General features: G+C 41.5%; 2 protein-coding genes across 9 annotated transcripts in view; both read left to right on the forward strand.

Moving 5' to 3' along the window:
• The window catches only part of ABHD18 (abhydrolase domain containing 18), a 38,296-nt gene extending 30,964 nt beyond the window's left edge, over window positions 1-7,332 (forward strand). For all 3 annotated transcript variants that reach the window (XM_066385094.1, XM_066385090.1, XM_066385085.1), the window contains 2 exons: window positions 329-491; window positions 5,041-7,332. In XM_066385094.1, the coding sequence (XP_066241191.1) occupies window positions 329-491; window positions 5,041-5,092 (215 nt within the window). In that variant the 3' untranslated portion in view covers window positions 5,093-7,332. The remainder of the gene's footprint in view (window positions 1-328; window positions 492-5,040) is intronic.
• A 12,885-nt stretch (window positions 7,333-20,217) lies between these two features.
• LARP1B (La ribonucleoprotein 1B) overlaps window positions 20,218-26,016 on the forward strand; it is a 117,603-nt gene continuing 111,804 nt past the window's right edge. For all 6 annotated transcript variants that reach the window (XM_066385098.1, XM_066385101.1, XM_066385114.1 and 3 more), the window contains exon 1: window positions 20,218-20,827. In XM_066385098.1, the coding sequence (XP_066241195.1) occupies window positions 20,359-20,827 (469 nt within the window). In that variant the 5' untranslated portion in view covers window positions 20,218-20,358. The remainder of the gene's footprint in view (window positions 20,828-26,016) is intronic.

A 26,016-nucleotide genomic window follows, 5' to 3' on the forward strand; every position in this document is an offset into this window, starting at 1 on the left:
AGTTTGACAAATATTCCACTTACTGCATTGTATGATGCACTTTATTTTCAAATACAGTGAGTAGTACTTATATAAAAATCTTAGAGCCGGACCTGTGGGGGCGCAATGGATAAAGCGTCAACCTGGAATGCTGAGGTTCCGGTTCGAAACCCCGGCCTTGCTCGGTCAAGGCACGTACAAGAATTACCTACAAGTTGATGCTTCCCAATCCCCCCCTGCCCCCGCATCTTTCTTTCTCTCTGTCTTCTCTAAAATCAATAAATCTTAAAAAAAATTTTGAGATTTTTCAAAGTATACTATGTTGCATGTTTTTAAATCCTGTACCTAGTTCCAGTTGACCCAAGCCTCATTATCGTGGTTCAAGCCAAGGAAGATGCCTATATTCCACGAACAGGAGTTCGGAGTCTACAAGAAATTTGGCCTGGTTGTGAAATCCGATACCTAGAAGGGGGTCACATTAGTGCTTATCTTTTTAAACAAGGAATCTTCAGGTAAGATGATTGGTCTGAACAGGTATCTATCGTGTTTGGATTTTTTTACTAAAATATGAAGGATTGGGTATTTTTATTGTATGTTTTATTCCTCTTATTTCTTCCTTGCTTCCCTCCATTTTCACATTGTGGTGCTCTTTCCTTTCTTTTTTTTTTCTTTCGTATTTTTCTGAAGTTGGAAACAGGGAGGCAGTCAGACAGACTCCCACATGCGCCCAACCGGGATCCACCCAGCATGCCCACCAGGGGGCGATGCTGTGCCGCATCTGGGGCATTGCTCTGTTGCAACCAGAGCCATTCTAGCGCCTGAGGCGGAGGCCATGGAGCTATCTTCAGCGCCTGGGCCAACTTTGCTCCAATGGACCCTTGGCTGCGGGAGGGAAAGAGAGAGACAGAGAGGAAGGAGGGGGGGGGTGGAGAAGCAGATGGGCGCTTCTCCTGTGTGCCCTGGCCGGAAATCAAACCCGGGACTCCTGCATGCCAGGCCGACACTCTACCATTGAGCCAACCAGCCAGGGCCATCTCTTTCCTTTCTTGTCCTCTTCTTTTTCTCCTAGAAAACTAGGAAGTAGCATATGATGGGCCTGCTTTATTATGTGTTTTCTTCCCTCTTCAGATATCAACGAGCAGGTATTTTAGGATGTAGGGAGGAACCCCAAGATTTGTAAAACTCGCTTTGGTTCATCTGGTGTTTCTCACGCCACACTGATGTTCTTCTCTCAGAACAACCGTAGCATCTGGAGATTAATCTAGCATGGCTTTCAGTGGCAAGTGAATATTGAACTGAACTTTTAAATGAGAAGAGAAATACTGGTTTTAATGTTAACTTTTGTGACTCCAGTATTTGTTAGAACTTATAAAAACTTTTATGCTATAACTTGTTTTTGGAATCCTGCATTATTTCTACTTGTATTCAAATTTGAGGGTAAAAGGTAGTATTGGAATGTATGTATCATTAATGGTTAAATAAATTTACATATTAGCTCACATATAGTACTTAGGCCAGTGCCCTGTGTGTAATAAGTGTTCCAAAATTCATTTCCAGCTGGATGGCTATATAATAGAATAATTGTGTGTGCTCTTTGACATTTTTAATTCTTTTGAACCTAAGAAATAATTCTTTGTATATTGGTACTTACTGAGTTCAGCTTAGAAATTTCACCTTTTTGAGGTACAGACATTCTTTAAGCCTGTAATGTCCTAAAGCATATAATAAACCTTTATTTTTATTGTATGATCTTAAAAAATATTTATTCAGTGTTTGAGTCCCTGTTAGTTGATAAGTGAGCAGACTACCTATCCAATGTGACTTTCTGGCACAGCAAAACTAAAAACAAACAAATACTGTGAGTACTTAGGCTTGTTACAGTTGTTCAAGTAGAGTGTAAAGTTCTGTTATATTTGTGAATCAGAGAACTCCCCTGCTTGCTTTAGTAAATTTGTATCATTTCTTTTTCTCTTTTATGTATCTAAGTGGGAGTGTGGCTGGGAGACATTACAAAGAATAGATATAATCATAGTCAACTATAAAAACTCAAAAGTGCTCATTTAAAAGCTTCATTTGAAAGAGATGTTAGCTGTTACTGTGTTCCAAGTACTAAAGTAATTGCTTCATATGTTATTAACCCCTTTACAAAGAAAAGAGGGGCAAGGAATAGTAAATAACTTGTTCAAATAGAGTCACTCGCTATTTGGCCTTTGTAGGCAGCAGTCACTTCAAAACCTAATAAAGTTTAGATGACACTGGAACAGAATCTTTAAACATTCATTCTTTTCACTTACCAGATGTAACAGAAGTCACTTCTTTATATGATCTTATATTTTGTGTTATTGAAAACTGATTGATAATACCTGTGAATAAGTGTATTCAAATGATTAAAAAGGCATATGTATAGCCTGGCCAGGCAGTGGCGCAGTGGATAGAGCATCGGACTAGAATGAGGAGGACCCAGGTTTGAGACCCAGAGGTCACCAGCTTGAGTGTAGGCTCATCTGGTTTGAGCAAAGCTCACCAGCTTGGACCCAAGGTCGCTGGCTCGCAAGGGGTTACTTGGTCTGCTGAAGGCCCACGGTCAAGGCACATATGAGGAAGCAATCAATGAACAACTAAGGTGTCACAACGAAAAACTGATAATTGATGCTTCTCATCTCTCTGTTCCTGTATGTCCCTGTCTATTCCTCTCTCTGATTCTCTGTCTCTGTAAAAAAAAAAAAAAAAAAAGGCATATGTCCCTAACCTCCTCACACCGTGTACACAAGCCCACGTTGCAAACTTAGGCATCAGATTTAAAAATTTCATTCTAGCAAAGCAAGTACTCAGAACTAACTCTGTGAAAAAAACTGTTCAGTGGACAAACATATCAGCCCCCCCCCTGAAGTCAGTTATTGCTCTGATAAGTGCCCTGAAACCAAATCCTTTTGTGTCTATACCAACATGCATGCAAATGTCCATCTTTAGTTTGTTTCCCTTCTCATTGTTTGTTGCATTTTAAGGGACAAATTTCTGAGAGAAATAAAGTGTGTTGGAAAGCTGTGTCTTCCAAATACATATATTGGAAGTCATAATCTAGTAGCAGGCTGCCATTTTAAAGATAATCTTAGTATCTTTTAAGGATGTGGGAAATGCTTTGTCAAACAAGTAGGATACAAAATTAATATAGTCTCATAGTTAGTATTTATTTATTTATTTATTTATTTATTTATTTATTTATTTTTGTATTTTTCCAAAGCTGGAAACGGGGAGGCAGCCAGACAGACTCCCGCATGCCCCGACCGGGATCCACCCGGCACGCCCACCAGGGGGCAATGCTCTGCCCATCTTGGGGCGTCGCTCTGCCGCAATCAGAGCCATTCTAGCACCTGAGGCAGAGGCCACAGAGCCATCCCCAGCACCCGGGCAAACTTTGCTCCTCCAGTGGAGCCTCGGCTGCAGGAGGGGAAGAGAGAGACAGAGAGGAAGGAGAGGGGGAGGGGTGGAGAAGCAGATGGGCGCTCCTGCACGCCAGGCTGACGCTCTACCACTGAGCCAACCGTCCAGGGCTTCCTAGTTAGTATTTAAATTGGGTGAAAATGTAGATGCATGGATTTAAAACAAAAAAGCCTGTAGGAAATAGATGAAACATTAGTACCTTAGAGTGATGGGATTATGACTTTTTGCCCTTATTTGGGTTTTCTGAACATTCTAGTGAAAATGTAGACTCTCACAATAAAAATTTTAAAATAAAAATTTAAAAAAGCTTTAAAAATGATATAAAACTGAGCCAGATCAATTTCACTATTCCTTCCCAATTAATATTAAAATACCTAGTAAAATTATTATACGAAACTAAAGCTTTTAAGTTCAGTAGCTGGGAACATGTTTTTTATTTTATTTAATTTTATTTTATTTTTTCTTTTTATAGAGACAGAGAGAGAGAGAGAGAGAGAGATAAATAGGGACAGACAGATGGGAACAGAGAGAGATGAGAAGCATCAATCATCAGTTTTTCGTTGCGACACCTTAGTTGTTCATTGATTGCTTTCTCATATGTGCCTTGACTGCGGGCCTTCAGCAGACTAAGCCCTTGCTCGAGCCAGCGACCTTGGGTCCAAGCTGGAGAGCTTTGCTCAAAGCACATGAACCCACACTCAAGCTGGCGACCTCGGGGTCTTAAACCGGGCCCTCCGCATCCCAGTCCGACGCTCTATCCACTGCACCACCTTCTGGTCAGGCAAGAAAATGTTTTTTAATAAACAAAAGGTATGTCAGGCTGCTCTGTCCATGGACTAGCCACTGTCTTACTTCTTCTCTAACAAACTCTCTTTCATTTTAAACTTTTAAAGTATACAATATCTATATAACTATGAAATAGATATAAGACTGTATTCTGAGAAGTTATGTAGCCAGTTAATATTCAACAAGTGACAAAAAGAAACCAGTTCTGGCCCTGGCCGGTTGGCTCAGCGGTAGAGCAACGGCCTGGCGTGCGGGGGACCCGGGTTCGATTCCCGGCCAGGGCACATAGGAGAAGTGCCCATTTGCTTCTCCAACCCCCCCTTCCTCTCTGTCTCTCTCTTCCCCTCCCGCAGCCAAGGCTCCATTGGAGCAAAGATGGCCCGGGCACTAGAGTGGCTCTGGTAGCGGCAAAGCGACGCCCCGGAGGGGCAGAGCGTCGCCCCTGGTGGGCGTTCCGGGTGGATCCCGGTCGGGCGCATGCGAGAGTCTGTCTGTCTCTCCCCGTTTCCAGCTTCAGAAAAAAATAAAAATTTAAAAATTTAAAAAAAAGAAACCAGTTCCTTTTTTCTTTTATCATTTTATGTATTGTACATAGATATACATATTTACATATAGTATATAAATCCTAAGGCACAAGAAATGCTTCTCAGAAGAAAAACAGTGTTTAGTGGTCAAGTTACATGGATCCAAACACCTACCTTCAGGCATCTGCCTCTTTCACAGCTATTTGGAGAGGGGGTCAAGATGCAAGTTATTTGGAATAACTTGAAATAAAAGCACTGTCTATCCCCCTATTTTGATAATTACTTGTAGTTTTTTCATTTTTAATTTTAGACGAGCCATCTATGATGCGTTTGAACGCTTTCTCCGTAAATATGCTAACTAATTGGATCACTCTATGTAACCAGTGTGGCCATCGTGTTTCTTACAAAAGGAGCTTCATTATTTGATGAAGAACAAGCAGACAGGACTATATATCTAATTGCTGTCAATTTAGTCTGGAATTCAGTGTTACAGTTCAGTCAACTATAATCTTTAAATGCATTTGAATAACTTTAAACCAATATTTGAATGAAATGATGTTGAAGTATTTTGTTATTGTTTGTAGGAATCCTATATACTCAATATACATTCTATTGTTACTACTTATACAAACTTTAATGTTTAGTTATGAATAATTTATTAACTTAAATATATTTACAGAAACTGTATTGGTTTTTACAGAATGGCTAAATCAAAGTTTGTGCTACATCAGCTTGTACTGTATATATACCCTTATATGATATTTCTACTCCTGACTTGCTTTAAGAAACATGTATATTTCTTTCATAGATCTAGAGTGAATTTGTAATCTTATTTTCACTTTTAATTTTCTGCCATGGAAATACTTATGATGTGCAAAATTACTTTTAACTTTTTTTAAAATTTTGAATTCTAAAAAATCCTGATTATTTTATAAGTAAGTGCTCTTAATAATTAAAATGAATGTGGGAATGCAGACATGCATAAGACTTGACTAAACTTTAAATCTGACAAATACTTGTTTAGAAATAAGTGGCCAAATGTATTTCCCCAATTAACAACTTTCAATTCATGAAAAATGGAACTATATATTGTATTGATAGATATTATGTCTTAACATTCTTTTATAAAATATTTTTTATTGATTGATTTTAGAGAGAGGGAAACATCTATTTGTTTTTCCTCTTACTTATGCATTCACTGGTTGGTTCTTGTCTGTGTCCTGCTGAGTGAGTGAACCCACAGCTTTGGTGTGGTGGGATGATGCTCTAATGACCCAAGCTACCCAGCCAGGCTTAACATTCTCTTATAGGATGTCTACTGTAGATTTGCAAAACAGCCAACTTTATTTTAGGCCAAGTACAGAACAGGTTTGACTTTTTAATTTCAAAAATTAATGACCACAGTGAAATCAATCTGTCCCAAATAAATTTAATTTTATAGAAAAAATACAACTACTTTTTAAAGTTGGAGATTATATAACTAGATTTGATGCTTGCTTTTTATGATATACTTCTCAAGCTGAGAACTAAAATGTTCTTTAAAAGTAGAAAATATTTTTGGGTAAAAAGGCTTAGAATATATTTGAATTTTATTTATTTGAAGTCTGTGTTGTCTATAGATTATATTTAAATTAAACATGTATTCCTAGTCTAGTAAGGACATTTGAATTATAATGTGCCTTTGTAGCCTTTTTAAAGGAAATTTTATTTGTCATGCTAATGCCTCCATCATTTCAATTTTTAAAAACTATTTGAAAATTACTAATGGGAAATCATTGATGACTTAGTTATAAATTTTGTAAGACTGCTTTGGCATAACAAACGAACATGGTTACAGCCATTTGAGCTGTATCAATTTTACATGTTCAGAGTAGAATCTCTACTTTTAACATAAAGTATAAAAATTTTAAGTTCTTCATTAATATATCCTTAAAGTAAAAATTATGGTCAACTGAATCATAATTATTTTCTTTTGTATATTATGAGGCAATATGATTGAATGCTTTCTGAATAATGGCTTTATTAAACCCAATACTTTTTTCGCACATAAATATTTCTAAGCAGTAATTTAGTATGTTGTATGACTTTCTATTGATAAAAGAATAAAATTTCATTTCATTTTAATTAATCTTAGGCATAACTAATTTTTCCCAAATGAAAGTGAAAGAAGATATTTTAAAAATTTCATCACCTAATCAGATGCTTTAAGAATATATTGCTGGGAGGCCCTGGCCGGTTGGCTCAGTGGTAGAATGTCGGCCTGGCGTGCGGAAGTCCCAGGTTCGATTCCCGGCCAGGGCACACAGGAGAAGCACCCATCTGCTTCTCCACCCCTTCCCCTCTCCTTCCTCTCTGTCTCTCTCTTCCCCTTCCGCAGCCGAGGATCCACTGGAGCAAAAGATGGCCCGGGCGCTGGGGATGGCTCCTTGGCCTCTGCCCCAGGCGCTAGAGTAGCTCTGGTCGCGACAGAGCGACGCCCCGGATGGGCAGAGCATCGCCCCCTGGTGGGCGTGCCGGGTGGATCCCAGTTGGGCGCATGTGGGAGTCTGTCTGTCTGACTGCCTCCCTGTTTCCAGCTTCAGGGAAAAAAAAAAAAAAAGAATATATTGCTGGGAAACCCTGGCTAGGTTGATCAGTTGGTTAAGAGCATCATCTCAACACGCCAAAGTTGCGGGTTCGATCCCTGGTCAGGGCACATACAAGAGTCAACTGATGATGGCATGAATAAGTGGAACAACAAAGCAATGTTTCTTTCTCTTTACTCCTTTTTCTCTGCCTCCCTCTCTCCTTCTCCCTCCCTCTCTTCTTCTCCCTCCCTCTCTCCTTCTCCCTCCCTCTCTCCTTCTCCCTTCCTCTCTCCTTCCTTGTCTCCTTTCTTCCCTCCCTCCCTCTCTGTTCCCCTCTCTCTTTCTCTAAAAATAAATTTAAAAAAATAAGAATATATTGCTGGGAGAGTACTTGAGATCTTGCTTCTCAACATGTCATCAAATTGGCTCAAATAAACTCATAAAAATTTTCAAAAAAAAGAAAATACAGAGTGTGTGTGTGTGTGTGTGTGTGCACAGCTGCCTAAACTAATTCAAAGTCAAAAATACCTTTTCTTAAAGTTTTTATCCACTCCCCCCAAAATAGTATTAAACTTCATATATATGTGTATGTGTGTGTGTGTGTACACACACACACACACACACACACACACACACAAAGTGGTCCTGTCTGCCATTTTGAAAATTGGGTACATAACTGCTAGGAATTCATTTAGCCCAGAGTTGCAAACTTGCAGTTGATGCAGGCCAGCTAGCCCACAGTTGTTTTATCCAATGTGCATATTTAAGAATTTGAAATGTGTTTAGATTGGCATGCATTCCAGTTTCCCACAATCCACTGGACTCTGTCATATTAGGCCGTGTCATTACTTTGTCTTTCCTACTTAGCCCTAAAGACATTTATTTGAGTTTTAGACCCCTGATTTAGATTTGTGGTTAGAAAAAGTTTCTGAATTTCATGATTTCCTAATGTTGTAATTACTATTAAATGATTTCAGCATATGCATTTTAGGTTGTTTCTTATGAATGTAACTTTTTAATTGTGGTGCTTTCTCTTTTAAAGAATATTTGTTACACGGTGACTGAAATTTTTAAAATTATTTCTAAATATTTTATATTTCACAATAAATGCTTATTTTAAAAATTATTTATGTTCAAGAGGTTTTTTGTTTTATTTCTTTGTTTTTTATTCAGTGTGAGGAGGGGAGGCAGAGACATACTCCTGCATGTGCCCTTACCAGGATCCACCTGGCAAGCCCACTATGGGGTGTTGCTCTGTTGCTCAGCAACCAAGCTCTTAGTGCCTGAGGGCAGAGGCCATGGAGCCATCCTCAGTTCATGGGGCCAACTTTGCTCTAACCAATCCAGCCTTGGCTGCGGGAGGGAAAGAGAGAGACAGAGAGGAAGGAGAGGGGGAGGGGTGGAGAAGCAGATGAGTGCTTCTCCTGTGTGCCCTGACTGGAAATTGAACCCAGGACTTCCACATACTGGGCTGACGCTCTGCCACTGAGCCAACCAGCCAGGGCCCAAGAGGTATTATTTTAAATGTAGAAAACGTGTCACATTTGATTAATGCAGGGGTCCCTGAACTACGGCCCGCGGGCCACATGCAGCCCCCTGAGGCCATTTATCCGGCCCCCGCCGCACTTCCAGAAGGGGCACCTCTTTCATTGGTGGTCAGTGAGAGGAGCATAGTTCCCATTGAAATACTGGTCAGTTGGTTGATTTAAATTTACTTGTTCTTTATTTTAAATATTGTATTTGTTCCTGTTTTGTTTTTTTTATTTTAAAATAAGATCTGTGCAGTGTGCATAGGGGTTTGTTCATAGTTTTTTTTATAGTCTGGCCCTCCAATGGTCTGAGGGACAGTGAACTGGCCCCTGTGTAAAAAGTTTGGGGACCCCTGGATTAATGTGTCCAAACTTTAACTAAATAGATGTATGTGTTCCTCCTTAGTCATATTATGACCCAACAAGATGTAAGGCATAAATAAGTTAGGCTCTTGCAAAATCGTCTTCAGTATCTACAATAAGAGCCAGATTTCCCGCCAAATATTTGTGATCCCAGGGAAACCAGCATTCTGACAGGCAATTGTTATCTGAATGTGGTATAATTCACTATGGGATATGATTATATTTATACTAGTACATGTACTGCAAAAAATTCAAATCTAGAAATGAGAACTTAACTACAGGATCCAGTTGGACAGAGAGTGAAGGTCTGGGGTAGAGGCCACTATGGAAACAGGGTTTGGATATAAAAGGAAAGATACGGCAGATGAGGCACAGGGAGAAGAGGCACATTTTGTCCATTTTGCAGCGGTAGAAAACCTAATTCTAGGAGTAGTCAAATAGGCAGAATCCTAGGAAACCAATGATTGTATTAAAGATTTCAAAACAGTTTGTATTACAAAATGTTGGATCCAAATAACAAATAAGGTTTTCTCAGAAGCAAAATCACCAATGAGCAGATTCATCAGATTGTGTTCATCAAAAAAAAAAAAAAAAAGAGCCCTGGCCAGATAGCTCTGTTGGTTAGAGCATCATCCTGAAGCACAGAGGTTGCTGGTTCAAACCCTGGTCAGGACACATATACAGGGACTGATCAATGTTTCTGTCTCCCTCTTCCTCTCTTCCTCTCCCTCTAAAAATCAATAAAACAAACACTTAAAATAAATGTAAACAATGGTAAAAAAGTTGATTCGGTGACTGAGGTAAAAGTTTTCCTACATACAGGACCTGGGTTAATTCCACAAAGAAAGAAGTTGCTGCTCAAAGTGTAAGTCAGTAGATTGGCAGTATCAACAATTACTTAAGTCAACACTAATAATCGTAACATTTAATCATTTTTAAGTGCCCTAAAACTAAACCAAGCTCAAAGAAGCATAACCTTTTCTCTTCCAGTTTTCAAAAAACAGGGATTTTCAAATAGGGTGTAGAATTTGTCAATGTAAGAAACATCCAGCCTGACCAGTGGTGGTGCAGTGGATAGATCATCAACCTGGGATTCTGAGGTCTCAGATTTGAAACCCCGAGGTCACTGGCTTGAGCATGGGCTCACCAGCTTGAGCTCAGGGTCCCTGGCTTGAGCCCAAAGGTCGCTGACTTGAAGCCCAAGGTCACTGGCTTGAGCCCAAAGTTTGCTGGCTTGAGCAAGGAGTCACTCTGCTGTAGCCCTCTCACCCTCCCCCCCCCCCCCCCCCCCCCCGTCAAGGCACATTTGAGAAAGCAATCAATGAACAACTAAGGTGCCACAACTATTGAGTTGATGCTTCATCTCTCTCCCTGCCTGTCTCCCTCTCTCTCTAAAAAATAAAAAAGAAACATCCAAACTTGTATAGAATTTGTATGAGCTTATTTGATCGAAACTGACAACATTGCATGGAAATAAGATCTCAAATGCGCCTGGAATAAGTTTTGCGGCTTCTTTTATACATTTGAAATTAAAGAGGAAAGTAAGGACAATTACGTGCAGGTAGGCAAAGGCAAAGCAGTGATTTAGTTTACAGGAAGTTCACGTGATCATATGCTCTTGAGAGTAATAAATACCCTGTTTGCGGCTAACTACTGGTGTTTCAAAGGTGTGTTAAACCACATGCACAAGAACAATGGACAAGGCCTGGGCTTGACCACCCACCATGACCTGCCCAGTTAGGGACTTATGAACAGATCATCTGGTGAGTTTCCCTTCCAAGGAACCCCCTTCTTGGGGGTTCCTTGACTACATCACGGGTAGTCAACCTTTTTATACCTACCACCCACTTTTATATCTCTGTTAGTAGTAACATTTTCTAACTGCCCACCAGTTCCACAGTAATGGTGATTTATAAAGTAGGGAAGTAACTTTACTTTATAAAATTTATGAAGCAGAGTTACAGCAAGTTAAAGCATATAATAATAATTACTTACCAAGTACTTTATGTCGGATTTTCACCAAGTTTGGCAGAATAAATCTTTATAAAACAACTTACTATAGTTAAATCTATCTTTTTATTTATACTGTGGTTGCTCTGCTACAGCCCACCATGAAAGCCGGAATGCCCTATAGGGGGCGGTAGGGGCCAGGTTGACTACCACTGGTCTACATTGTAAAAGAAAAGAAGTCTAAAGAGCGTGACAGGAAAGGCAGAATTTTGAGTAGCAATCCTAGCTATCATTGGTGGAGAGTTCTTATGCAAGACACATAAACATTTGATAGAGTTCCTACTTCTGTTAAACTGACACATTAAAGCCTACCTACAAGTATAACTACTTACCTAGGAACAGCAATCTGGTAGAAAGCTAACCTAGATTTGTTGTGAAACTATGTTTGCTTAGGAACTACAGTGGGGGTTTTGTTTCGTCTTTTACGTATTTGTATAATACAGGTATGTGGAAAAGCAAATGTGCTTTTACTCTCACTTTATCTAAGATTGCATGTCTGTGTATCTACTGAAGGAAAGTCCACGTAAAATAAAGCCTTTCAAACACACATTAGCATTGACCCTGCCTTGAAAGTTAGAGATAACTGAAAGTATCATATTTAGTACTTAGTCAAGCATTTAGATCATGTTTATTATGATAAACAAGACCAAGGCTCTTCAACTTGGAGGTAATGATGACTCACTGTATCTTGTCAAAATTTTGATCTCTTGTAAAGTCATTATTTTATAGGAAGTTAAAAAAAATCTCTGGGTACAGTTTTATCTTGGACTGTAGGACTTTGAAACAGATTATATCTAACACATTCTTTGAAATCTCTCCAGCATAAAGTACAGCTATTTGTACACTGGGTTTTCACCAGCCTGAACCTAAATTGCACTGGTAATAAAAACAAAGATCATTATGTTCTTGTGGGACTTTACTTTCCTGAGACATCAGGGGAGGGTAGAATGAGTGTGTTCAATCATCTGATGGTATATTAGCATGCAATAAACAGGGAAAGCAAGACATCTTTTCAAGGCTCATTTCAACAATCACTTGAATATCAAGTTTGTATACCGGTAATTACTTTAGGTGTTTCATAACTTCTGAGGGTCTAGAGCAGCGGTTCTCTAGAAATACATATTTTATTTAAAAATGTATTGTATAATAAATATGTATTTTCCGATGGCTTTAGGCGACCCCTGTGTTTTGGTCGTTCGACCCCCGCCAGGGTCTCGACCCACAGGTTGAGAACCGTTGGTCTACAGAGTTATCTCTCTTCTTTGAAAAGACAATCCTATATCTGTGCTCTGGATTCCATTTTCCACTGGGGGTGGGGATCAGGTCACAGCTTCAGGTTCACAATCTTTAATCGGTCATTCTCTTTGTTCTTTTTTGACATCCCAGTCTTAAAATCAGCTGCCTGATGGTCAATGGCTGTGAACATGCATTTCACAGTTTTGAAAGGATGCAATGCATCAGGGAGATGATCCTGATAACAAGAAGCAGCATAATTCTCAGTGTTTAGAACAGTGGTAGTCAACCTGGTCCCTATCGTCCACTAATGGGCGTTCCAGATTTCTTGGTGGGCGGAAGTGGAGCATCCAAAGTATTATATAAATAAAAAGATAGATTTAACTATAGTAAGTTGTTTTATAAAGATTTATTCTGCCAAACTTAGCAAAAATCCGACATAAAGTACTTGGTAAGTAATTATTATTATATGCTTTAACTTGCTGTAACTCTGCTTTATAAATTTTATAAAGTAAAGTTACTTCCCTACTTTATAAATCACCATTACTGTGGAACTGGTGGGCAGTTAGAAAATGTTACTACTAACAGAGATACAAAAGTGGGTGGTAGGTATAAAAAGGTTGACTAGACTGGTTTAGAATGTACTTCAGAGCCATAGTTAAGACCCAAACCCATGAAAATCAAATAAGTCGTCAACTTCACTGAAGGAGTCACCTTTTTTAAGCCAAATGGCTTGCTGAAGTCAAGGGTTTCAACCTCTCCAGAAGTGTTAATCCAAGGGCAGCAGAATGTATTGGACACAGCTGAGACACCTCCTTGCTCAGCTAAAAGATAATCAAGGTCTATCCTATTATCAAGAACACTTTGGCCAGAGAATCTAAGGATCAGTATCTTCAATAGTTGAGAGGTTCCTGATCATAGCCTCATTTACATTTATTTCTAACTAGGAAGTAAGGCCCTGCCAAAGGAAGTGAATTCTGATTCATGAATGCTTCCTGGTGGGTCCTTTCTAACTCAAGGCTATAAACTCAGGAGCTGACTAATGAGGTGCCTAGTTCCTTTGTGAAAAGTTAGGGGCAGAGTTAAATAATTTAAGAGGCATCCCTTGGTTATATGCCAATCATGTATGTATTCATAGTCCTAAGGAGAATAATAATCACCAAAGATAAAACCTGTCAGGGCACAAACCACTTCCATCCACTAAGGTGTCATTCAAAGGGATTGTTACATTTGCCCTTTTAAGCCATAGGTCAAATTTTTAGCACATTTGCTCAGTAAGTCTACTAACCTGAAATAAAAGGTTCTAAATTCTAGAGGTTACTCTGCCCCCCTTAGGAATGACCTGGAAGCCTGACCTGCGGTGGCGCAGTGGATAAAGCGTTGACCTGGAATGCTGAGGTCGCTGGTTCAAAACCCTTGGCTTGCTTGGTCAAGACACATATGGCTATTTGTTGATGCTTCCTGCTCCTCCCCCACTTTTCTCACTCTCTCTCTAAAATGAATAAGTAAAATCTTTAAAAAGAAATGAAAAACACAAAAAAGAATAGCCTGGGAGATAATGGGAATGGTGTTATTGTTCCAGGCCAATGCCAGAGTAAAGAAAGAAGAGTTTCACATTTAGCTAAAGCAGGAAGGCTTGAGCCAGCAGCCTGTGTGGAAAGTGGTCTACATCGATGTCAGCCACTTCTCCTCCCCGTCGATTTGATTTGAAGGTGTCTAGCTTCTGCATAGGGTTGGGTGTCAGGGCAGTCTTCTTTAGTTGTGAATATGTACACAAAGTTCAAAGCCCTGAAGTTTGGCTGCAAGCTGGGTAGTGAGGAGGACCTGTTATTGCCTGTTCTAAGACTCAAGGGCAGTCTTCATTCTTACTGATTTCAAATCACAAGGGTGGGAGAAAACTGGAAACATTAGTTCAGAGAGTAATAGCCAGATACTTGGAGTACCTAGAAGAATTCAGAATCCAGTCCAGTTTATAGGTATGTAACAAAACTCAAAGACAAGTAACAGGACTAGAATTAGTATAGACAAAGGTGCAAATGTAACTTTCCTCTCTACAATCATCCCTATCTTTTATGATAATCTTAGTAAAACTAATCTGTTGGCATAAAATCTGGCATGATTACTTATATTAACTATATAAGCTCTTTTTAAGATTACATTGCTAGAACCCTGTAAGCAAGATACCTCCTCAATTTTTCAAGGAATGTTATTGGCTTCATAAAGTCACCCTTAGTCCTTAAAACTATGTGGTCATTTCTGAGACTATGCACATCTCTTTCAAATATGAAAATCCATTCAAAATCTTGGTAGCACAGTTAATATTTCTATTCACCTATGTTGGAATATGCTTCTGGGTATATTTAGCTTAGGGAAGAAAGCCTTAAAAAAAGTCCTATAAGGCTTTGACTATCAGCTTCCAATTTGGCTAATTTTTTTTTATCATAGACTTATTAAATCATTTCAAATATCTTGTTAGGTTTCAGACAAGACAAACTGTAAACATTTCTGACAGTATTTAACAACTCTATTGACCCAAGAGGACCCAAAAAATAGTATATTCACAAGACTTGGGGAGCCAATCTCAAAAATACCCAAAGGAAAGAACCAACAACCTGCATGTCTTAGGCAGGCAGAAAACCAAGCCAAGTCCATGACTCATAAAACAGGACAAGCAAGTAGGTGATTGGGAAAAGAAGGGACGATGTGAAATTTTACCTCCTTCTCTCAGCTAGGCTCAGAAGGTAACAATAACTTCTGAGGATCCCTGGGTTTTGAAGATTCTTCAACCCTGGCTTTAAGAGGTTCTTTAACTATAAATCTTAGTTTGGCCTTTGACTAGTGGGTGAGGGATACTTGGGAGCTTTGTTTGCAACCTCCGGTAGTTTTATTTATAAAGGTAATCGCCCAATAGTCTCTTCAGTGTGGAAAGGCGGAAGGAGAAGTAGGAACAGGTGAGTGTTCAGGTGGAAAAGGATGGGGGAGCAGTAGGAGTCACATTTATCCTACCGTCTTTTGTGTTAGGTACTTCCTAGCTTTAATTTTTCATCAGTCTTTTGTAATGAGTCTTCATAAAGCTATTTTGGAATCCTGAAGCCTTTTGCATACCAATTAAAGCAGGCATCCCTTTCCCATTTGTTAAATTCAGGATCCCTTCCTTGCTCAAGTTCACTTCTTAAATGAGCAATCTTGTTTAACTGGAACATTCCCAATGACCATCATCATCCTAGGTTTTTAGTAAAATGTTGCCATCTTGCTAGATATAGGTAGCTTCCAGTATTACACAGTAGCTTTTAAACATAAAACAAGCAGGTGTTCTGGAAAGAGGTGTGCTCAGCTCTGGATAAAATCTCATTTCCTTAGCTAGACCCTTGCATTCTCTGGAGCCGAACTAATAACATAACAGTCCTCTCATGGGAGTCTTCTTAATGTGAAGAGAGCTTTAACAGCCGTCATATGCTTGACTTGTGCGCCCCAATGTTGGCGGATTTCTTTTTTATTTCCACGATCCCTATTAGCAATTAGCATTTATTTATTTATTTATTTATTTCAGAGACAGAGAGAGAGTCAGAGAGAGGGATAGGTAGGGACAGACAGACAAGAACGGAGAGAGATGAGAAGCATCAATCATTAGTTTTTCATTGCGACACCCAGTTGTTCATTGATTGCTTTCTCATATGTGCCTTGACCATGGGCCTTCAACAGACCGAGTGACCCCTTGCTCGAGCCAGTGACCTTAGGCTCAAGCTAGTGAGCCTTGCTCAAACCAGATGAGCCCGTGCTCAAGCTGGTGACCTCGGGGTCTCGAACCTGGGTCCTCCGCGTCCCAGTCCGACACTCTATCCACTGCGCCACTGCCTGGTCAGGCAACTACTAGCCTTTATTTAAAAGAAAACTGTATTCACCTGAGGCCTCCCACTGGAGCACACCTGATCCTAAAAACAGTCTGGTTTTCAAGTTGGACCCAGTCTAATTCCAGCTGGTAACCAGCAACAAGTCTCCATGTGGAAAATGCTATACCAGACTTTCCACAAAACAAAACAGACAAACATGCACATTAACACACCAGCAGACACCAAAAAAAAAAGTTACTGTGGACTTGCTGGACTTGCTGACAGAGGCTGTGACCCTACCAGGATTTCTCAGTGTGGACTGAATCAGCAGACCCCAGTGAATAGAGACGGCGGACTGGAACTGGGGAAAGGGATTCCAAACAACTGGGGAATTGTGGACTGCACCAAAGAATATAGGGACTTGGGTTCAGGGTGAAACCGTCGTCTGCCAGCTCAAGTTGACCTGCTAATCCCTGGACTGGGCAGCCAGTGAGATTGGGAGCTCCATAAAAAGAGTTCAGAACAATGGCCCTCAGAAACAGCAAGGAAGACAGAGAACTCAGAAAAGGTCTTGGGTACCACACCGGTGTTTCTGGTTTTCCCCAGATGCCATCAGAACTTCCCATCAAATCCCACCATTGTTGTCAACCAAATCTGTTAAAGAACAAAAATTCAACCAAGTAAATTTCAAGATCTAACTGGATTGAAAGATTTATGAATTGCATCCCACCATACAAACGGAAAGATTTTTTTGGCAGAAACTGGACGGGGACAAGAAACTTATTGACAAAAGAAAAAATGATTGTTTCTGGCAGGGTCATCTTTGGGAAAAGGGTAGCTGTTGGTCAAATAAGCTTGTAAAATATGATTTTCATGTTTGCTGCTTATAGTTTGCATTGGGGGCTGGGCAGCTCCAGGTATTTGTGGTCTGTGAAATTGCAAATTACCTTCCTGCTTGGGAAGGGCCATTGTTTTGCTGGAGGAGAGGTTCTCATTCCAGAAAGTTTTGAAAAGAGAGAGAAGGAGAAGTGGCAGAAAGAAGCTATGTTTGCAAAGTGAGAGAGCAGAGAGAATGCAGAGTGCTGAGGAAGAAGCCATGTTGGCAGAGAGAGAAGGTGTGCAGATGGGGAACCAGAGCTGAGGGGCTTTGCGAGCTCTGCTGAGACTGGTGAGGTCCTTGATTCTAGGAGGAACCAGAGAAGACTCCTGGTTGTGGAACGGGAAAGTGTGTTAGGGCTTTGTGAGCTCTGAGTGAAAGGGAAGTGTTTTCCCTGCCTGTTTGCTTGTCGGCTGGTATGAGACTTTAATAAAGGAATGGCCCACCATTCTTTGGCTCCACTGTTTCTTTACCATCTGTCTGAATCTAATGGGAACCTGCATGTGAATGACCACGATGGCCGCGACTACTGGCCATACAGTAGCTTGGGTGTTTAGAGGGCAAAATTTTTGTTTTTGGAGGATGGGGAAAGTGACTCCACCTTGTTTCTTTTTCTTAACAATTGGGAAAAGAGAAAATCTGGTTAAAAGCAGCTCTCTTACATTTCTATTGATAACTGGCTCTCCCATCTCCACTGCCTTGATGACAGTGTTAATAAACTTTCCAAAACAAAAACAAAACCAACAAACAACACTAATAAGCAGAAAATCACAGGCCTAAAATGGCATCACTTGTGCTAAAATCCCATGATACCAAACCTAGATTTAATATCGGATCCGCTTGCCTTTCAAACTCTCCCAGAAACATCATCTTAATCAGCCTGTCTGGAATTTTCTGGTCAATGCCACTGAGGTAACCTCCAAAGAAGGAGGTTCTTCCTATAAAAGCCTTTCATTCTGTACAAGTGCATCACAGTGCACTTCTAGTCACTAGATAGGATATTGCCTGATTTATGAATTGCTTAATAAAGCTAACTAGATCCTCATATTCACTTGGTTGTACTTTTTTTTTTCACGCCACCAACCATGGCTAAGTAGCCCATAAAAATGTACTGTAACTTTGCAGAACTCTCCCACCTAACCTTTTTCTCAACTGAATCAGCCTTTAACCCACACACACAGCCAAGCATTATATATACGAAGGCGGTCCCATAAGATTATACTGGAACAGAAGAATTCCTATTACCCAGTAACTTCACACCCATCATGATGCCATAGCGCAACACATGACTCAGGCGTTTGTGGTAAACAAACCTACCGCACTGCCAGTCCTACAAAAGTATAACACATCCACTTATGTACGGTACATAATACTTGACGAGAAATGACCACACTACTGGTTTCTGTGTTTAGAGTCTCCTATTAGCAACAGGGTATACCATACTACCTAGGTGTGTTAAGTACACTCTAGGATGGTCACCCAGTGCTGAAATTGCCTGATGACCCCGTTGTTAAGCAGCTCTAGTTGAGAAGGTACAGGTAAAATAGAATATGTTCTCTGAGTCTCAGAGTGTGAATGTGTTGATACGCTTTTGTTTTTGGAAAAGCCAGTCAGGCACTACCTGGCAGGACTCCCAAAGGCTGATTACAAGGAAGAACAGCTGGCTGGTAGTTAAAGACACAAAGCTTCATCATTAAGGGGCCAGTAAAGATGGCAGCCCTACCGGGCTGTGGGTAAGAGTAAAATCTCTTTAACTAGAAATAGGTTTAGGAGGTTGCTCTGATCAGGTAAATTGGGCACTAGTCATATGGAAGCCAAGAAAGGCCTTATGGTTTATAATTTGTAATATTTGCATCATTTATTAGCTTTATGAAATTAAATAAATTGCACCTGGTACAACTTTTGAGTAAATAAAAAGACATTATTCTCGACTTCAATGGGATTGAAGCGAGATTCATGGGGTGGTTGAGGGGGTGGGAGCGTCCTGATCAAATTGTCAGTTTGACAGCTTTAAAGCTGAACCCACTTTCAGTAGCCTTGCACCCGAACATAGCGTGACTGACTCGTCAATACACGCACATGAAACCAATGTCATTGCTCGCTGCATCTGAGTGCTAATTAGAAAGCTCTTATCGGATTTTAAACATCAGAACACATTCGTACCTTTTAAACATATATCTGTTCCAAAGGAAAAAGAACACACAAGCAAACTTGAAACCGTGTTAGTTTGTAAACAATTGTTTCCTCTGCAAATTAAAGGTAACAGGTGATAATAACAATAATAATAATAATGTCGGAGAAATATTAACTTTTTGTTTCCCTCAAGCGCCCTTTAAAGAGACTTCACTGCGTGGGTGGGACTAGGGGCGGAAAGCACACTCAACCTCCCGGGCAAAGGTGTCCTAAACCGTTACGTCCAGATCACACGGGTTTCGCTTTGGACGAGACTCAAGATTACAGGTGACAGCGCTGCCCCGAAGCTCCGGGAGCGGGGGGACTTCCATCCACTCTCCGCAGGGGACAGTGCGGCCCGGCCGGGGCCCCACTCGACTCGCGAGCGGCCCACGGCGGGCGCCGGAGACCCTGGGCTCGCCCCGGACCCCTGTGCCCGGCGCCACTTGCGTACCACCCCGCCCTCCGCCGCCAGCCGCCCGAGTCACAGAGGCCCCGAGCGCGCCCCGCCCGGCGCCCGCAGCCCGGAACCGCCCGGTCCGCCCTCCCTCCCCCTCAGCGGGCCGCCGGGGCGGGAGCGTCCGCGGGAGGCGGCGGCCGGGCGAGGGCCGGGGCCGGCGAGTAGCCAAGTCGCGCCCCGCCCGCAGGCCCCGCCCCGCCCCCCGCAGGCCCCGCCCCCCACGCCGGTAGAGCAGTTACCCACCTCGCTGCCCGCGCCGGGGTACTGCTCGCGCTGGGGCTCGCGCTGCGGCTTCGGCTCCGGCTCCGGCTCCCACGCGGACGGCTGGTGCGGGCGGGCGTCGCTGAGGCGGGCTGCGCCGACGGGCGGTTAGCGCCGCGTTCGACACGGGGAGGGGCGGCACGCCAGGCGCTGCACGGCCTCGGCCGACGCGGGCGGCGGTGGCGGCGGCGGCCGGGCTCTCGGGCTGTGGGCCCCAGGCCGGAGCCGGTCGGTGTCCCGGCGGAGAGACGGGCAGCCAGAGCCCCTGGCCCCGGAGCCCTTGGGCCCAGGCCCCCCGCGGCTGGGGCGGCTGGGGAAAGGGGACCATGTCCGCTAGCGCCCGGGTGCCCGCCGCTGCCCCTTGGGAGGAGCCGCCCGCGGCGGCCGCCCAGGAGGAGCCGGCGCCCGGGGCGAGCCGGCCGGCCGAGCTGCCGCCTGCGCCCGCGCCCGAGAGCCAGCCGGCAGCGAGGGAGGACCGGGCCGCGGGCGCGCGGGGCGAGCCGGTGCGGGGACACAGCGTGCCCCAGGCGGCCGTGCCCGTGAGGCCGCTGGCGCTGCACCTGGCGCAGCGGGCGCGCGGGCCGGGCGGCCCCTTCAGCGGGGACCCGCCGCCGCCTCTGCTGCCGCCCCCGCCGCCGGCCGAGGACCCCGGGCAGCAGGAGGCGGCGGGCGGCCCCGAGGACGAGCCGCCGCCGCCTAAAGAAAACCCCTGGACCAGAAAGCCGACCCAGCACCTGTCGCCGGCGGGGCCGGAGCCGCCGCCGCCGCCGCTCCCGCCCGAGCCCCTGGAAGCAGGTGGGTGGCGCGGCCGTGGTGGGCACCGGGCAGGTGCGGGCGGGGGAGGGGCCGGCCCGCCGCCGCCGTCACTCAGGGCACTTTGTGCCAAAGTGTCATTCGCTCTGCCCATTTACATAAATGGACATCTGAACGCGAGCGGCCGGGAGAGGTGGGCCTGCGGCCGCCCCTGCGCGTGGGGTCGGGCCGGGCCGGCCTCGCCTGCTCTGCCCCCCACGTGTGCGGGCAGCGGCTGCAGGGTCCCCTGTAGAAAACTTTTTGTGGACTTTTTTTTTTTTTTCTTCTAAGAGGTGAAGCAAGGGGAATGATTTATTTATTTGTGGAAGCGAGTTTGTGTTTTATTTCTATTATGCAATAATTGATAAGCTGGACATTTCAGTGATTTCAAAACACTGACTCATCGGATTAAAAATGAGGCTCGACTGTAGTTGCTACTAAAATGCTTTCAGTTTTGATTGTGGTGGAAAATAATTGAAGGAGGGTAGTTGATGCGAGCGTGGGGTGCGCGGTTTGTAAATGGTGGGCTTGTAACATTCAGCTCCCTCTTTAGAGGAGATTAGATTGGGCCTCTGCTTTTGAGTGCTGACCAGGGGTCCCGGGCACATAATTTGCGTTGTAGCAACTGCATTAAAAAAAAGGAAGAAAGAACGTAAGTTTAAATGGAAATACAGGATCTCCTAGTTTTGCTTCCTAAATTAAATTGTAGTAAATTAGTTGAACTTTTAATAGTGAAATTACAACTGTTTACTTACAGATCTTAACTATTAAAATTAAAGGTTAATGGGGATAGGGAAATTTGGAGCCTGTTTACAGGTCTGTGAGGGTCATTTGTGATAAAGGATACGGGGTAAATGTAACATGCATTATATTTTTGCAGGCATGTAGAATTTCTTCAGGGGAACTCCAGTAGTGAGATGACTGTAGAGTCCTTAGCTTTTGAACTATAGTGCTTAGCATTGTTGATAAAATTTGATACTTGCAGGAAAACCTACTTAAAATTTTGTTCTAAATTTTATATCGCCATCATGCTCTTCTGGCTGCAAAGATCTATTTGTTACTATTACAAACTGAAGAGGACAAAAATCTTGAGGCAATATCTCCACAAAATTTAGCTAAGGGACAGAAAGCCTTACTGAGTCTTAATAGCTGTCTCACCTCCCTGCTTCTAGACTTAACACAATTATACATTCATTTTAGTCACAATATACATTATATGTAGGACTACCAAAACAAAACAAAACAAAAAAAACCCCAGTCTTTGTTGACTGTAAAACCAATTAGACAGGTTTTTAAATCAGTAAGGTAAGACTTGGGAGTTTTAATTGAAAATGGCCTTGTGAAAAATATTTAACAGTTTAATGTAATTAACTTACAGGTGCTTTCATTTGGGTATCTTAATCTTTGTTAGAGATTAAAAACAAGCTGTTGCTTGTTTCCATGTGGTTCATGGAATTCCAGTTTGCTGATGTCTCTTAGTAGGAGACATCTGTTCTTGGAATCCATTCTTTTGGCACCAAAATACGGTTCTTCACACTTGGAGTAACATAGTAACTTAAAGTCTCTCCAATCCTGATTCAATTCTGTCCCATCGCAACTTTTTTTTTTTTTTTTAAATGTAGAGAAAGGGACAGATACGGACAGGCAGACAGGAAGGAAGAGAAATGAGAAGCATCAATTCTTTGTTACAGCACCGTAGTTGTTCATTGATTGCTTTTTCATGTGTGCCTTGACCCGGGTGGCTCTAGCTGAGCCACTGACCCCTTGCTCAAGCCAGTGACCTTGTGCTTCAAGCCAGAGATCCTGTGCACAAGCTGGTGAGCCTGCATTCAAGCCAGTGACCTTGGGGTTTCGAACCTGGGTCCTCTGTATCCCAGGCTGACGGTCAGGGTCAGCACAACTTTTATTTGCAGTTGAATACTTAGGTAGTTTAGATAAGAGATTGGTGTACAAATGCACTGTTCTGAAATTAGGGTTCTGGTCCAAATATTGTTACTAACTAGCTAGACTTCTGGGAAGATTTGAGGATCTTGTAAATGAGTGAAGTGGATATATTCATCTCTTCCAGCTCCTAACACCCAGTGCCATCTATAACTGGATATATTCATTTCCTGTTTTCCTAAGCAAATTTGCAACTTCAAGAATAATGGAATAGGAGCAGAGACCTTTGGTGTCCAGAGTAGGTGAAAACTAGGGACTGTTAAATTAGTACAGTAATCTATTTGTAGACCTGTATAATTTATCCTACAGACCAGGATCTTGAGCGGGAAAGAGAAGGATATTAATTATGCTAGGATAACATTTAAACTATATTTGTCCTGGACAACCTGGCTTTACTGTCACTCTTAATGAGGTACAAGGATTCCATCCACAACATTTTGCGCAGAAGTTTATTACTAGAGATAGAAACATTATAGGAAATGCAGGAGAGTATTTTGGGATTGTCAATCATGAATTTTCTCTGTTAGGAACTGCTGCAGTGAGGCATTATTGCTTCTTCAGTCCTGTTGAGATACTTTCTTCTATTCTTGGGATGGTTCTGGCCTGTGTATTGCTCTTTCTGGTAATCCAGTTAAGTCCCTTTTTTCAAACAAAGCCTGAACCACCCAAGAGACCTAAAATAGTGTCACTGCAATTTTGAATTCAATCAGGAAACCAAAAAATTGTTTCTCAGTCTGTCTTAGCCTTGTTTGAAGTAGTTTTATTTATTTTGAGGACCTTCATTAAAATCACAGTATAAGGTTTATTAATCACTTATCTGTAGTCATGGTTACATTTTAAGTGTTGAAAATTTGCTTTCTAATATAATTTTGGTTTACTCACAAAAACATATATAAAAATTTTTTTTCATCTTTTTCATCCTTAGTTTTCTCTGGCCCCATCAACCTTTTCTCCCTTAGTCTGTTACCCAGCTGTTATTACCCTAGTAACATTTTAAGTTATATAAATGATACAGAATTACATTCTGTTATAAAAACAGAACTCTTAATGTCCCCTTCAAAAAGAGATACTCATGTTACCAGTTTACCAAATGGTCTTTGAGCCCTGTGCCATTATTTCCAAATAGTGTTTTGTATATGCATTTAGAACATATCCTCCTCCTTCTCTCATGTAGAGTGTTGGTTGATCCTTTTCTTATTATTACCTTTAGTGAGGTTTTAAAAAAAAAAAAATTTATTGAGGTATAATCAACATACAACATTAGTTTCAAATATCCAACATAATGATTCACTATTCATATATATTGCAAAATGATTACCACAGTAAGCTGTCCCCACACATACATAATTACACTTTTAATCTAAAACCCTTTTAAAAATTAATAAAAAGTGGTCTATAAATATAACTGACATAATTAATTTAACCATATATCTATTAATCAATAGCAAGGTGGTTTCAAACATTTTTATACATACCTCTTGTATGTCTGACTTCCTCTTGGATAGATAAGGGGAATTGTTAGGTGACAGGGTAATAGTTGATACATTGCTCTCTAAAGTAACTAACCAAATGGATTCATGAACACTCCCACTTTTAGAGTATGAGAATTAAGGTGGTGTTTTTTTAACTTTTAAAGCACGCACTGTATCAGAATGGCATTTTGCTAGATTCCTGCCTTAAGTATAATAAAGACAGGTGAAATATTGATAATTGTTCATGCATTTTCTCAAATACAACTTTGCTAAAGATTATGGTCATGAAAAAGTTTTTAAATTTTTTTTGATGATTTGTTAAATTTAGAGAGAGGAGGGGGGAGGAAGGAGCGGAAAGCATTAACTCATGGTAGTAGTTGCTTCTCCTGTGTGCTTTGACAGGGCAACCCCAGGATTTCCAACAGGCCACCTCAGCTTTTCAGGTGGACGCTTTATCCACTGCGCCACCACAGATCAGGCGTGGTCATGAAAATTAAAGTGAGTAAAATTGACGGTTATGTTGCAGTTTTGTTTTGTTTTAAGAATTCTTTTTTTAATGAAAAAAAAAATTTTTTTTAGAGAGAGATGAGAAACATCAATTTATAGTAGCATCATTTCAGTTGTTCATTGATTGTGTCTCATACATGCCTCAAGGCGAGAAGCTTCAAGCCAAGCCAGTGACCCCTTGCTCAAGCCAGCGACCTTGGGTTCAAACCAGTGCCCTTGGGATCACATCGATTGCCCTGTGCTCAAGCTTGCACACTCCTGCTCAAAGCGATGAACCTGCGCGCAAGCTGGTGACCTCAGGGTTTCGAACCTGAGACCCAGCGTCTTGGGTTGACGCGCTGTTTATTGTGCCACTACTGGTCAGGCTGTGTTGCCGTGTTTGTTTTCAGTGTCCGAGTTCTTAAAATGTATTGTTTTTCTTATCAATTTAGGATTTTTTAATAGATTCTCAGGGTTAATAAATATTTTAAAATCATGTATTGGAATATTATTCAAAAAAGGTATATTGGTGAGGTATATCAGTAATGATGTTTAAAAAATGGAGATATGAAGATCATATATACTTGGAGCTACTTGGAGCCTGAATTTGTCTCTTAGGTTTCATTTGTTTGCAAAGTTATATTTTTTTAATTAAAATTATTTTATAGGTTTGCTTACTTTTCTAGTTTTAGGTTTTCTCTAATGGTATACAGGGCAATTCTTCCATTTTAGTTAAAACGTGGGAAAATTTAAAAAAATGTTCTTAGGCTTGTTCTACCTGTTCTCTGCATATAAAATTATATTTAGTCAAAAAAATTTTTTAAAGCTCATTGTCATTCTTTTAACCAAAAAAGACTGGGTTGATGAGGAGGGCTCAGTAAGTGCCACAAAGGACTTTCTGTTGCTATGATTTTGGGTATTTATGTTTTGCAGAATTACTGTGGTCACTGTAGATGCAGATCTTAAGTTTATTCTACTTTTTAATGTTTACTTTGGGTCATGTTTAGCTAGATGGCATTGCAATCCACTTGTCTTGTTAGGCAATGAACCAAACCAAAAGACACTGTAAAGCTTCATTTATAGACAGTATAATATAAATATATACATATATACATATATAATTGTCAACCACAATGTTCTTATTCAAGATAGGGACAAGTGATGAATCCATGATAGTCTCGTACATACTTTTACAGAGACTTATTATTTTTGGCAGAAATGATGGAGGGACAGGTAGGGACAGAAAGGAAGGGAGAGAGATGAGAAGCATCAATTCTTCATTGTGACACCTTA

This window comes from Saccopteryx leptura, chromosome 1 (assembly GCF_036850995.1).
Source record: "Saccopteryx leptura isolate mSacLep1 chromosome 1, mSacLep1_pri_phased_curated, whole genome shotgun sequence".
Taxonomy (NCBI): domain Eukaryota; kingdom Metazoa; phylum Chordata; class Mammalia; order Chiroptera; family Emballonuridae; genus Saccopteryx; species Saccopteryx leptura.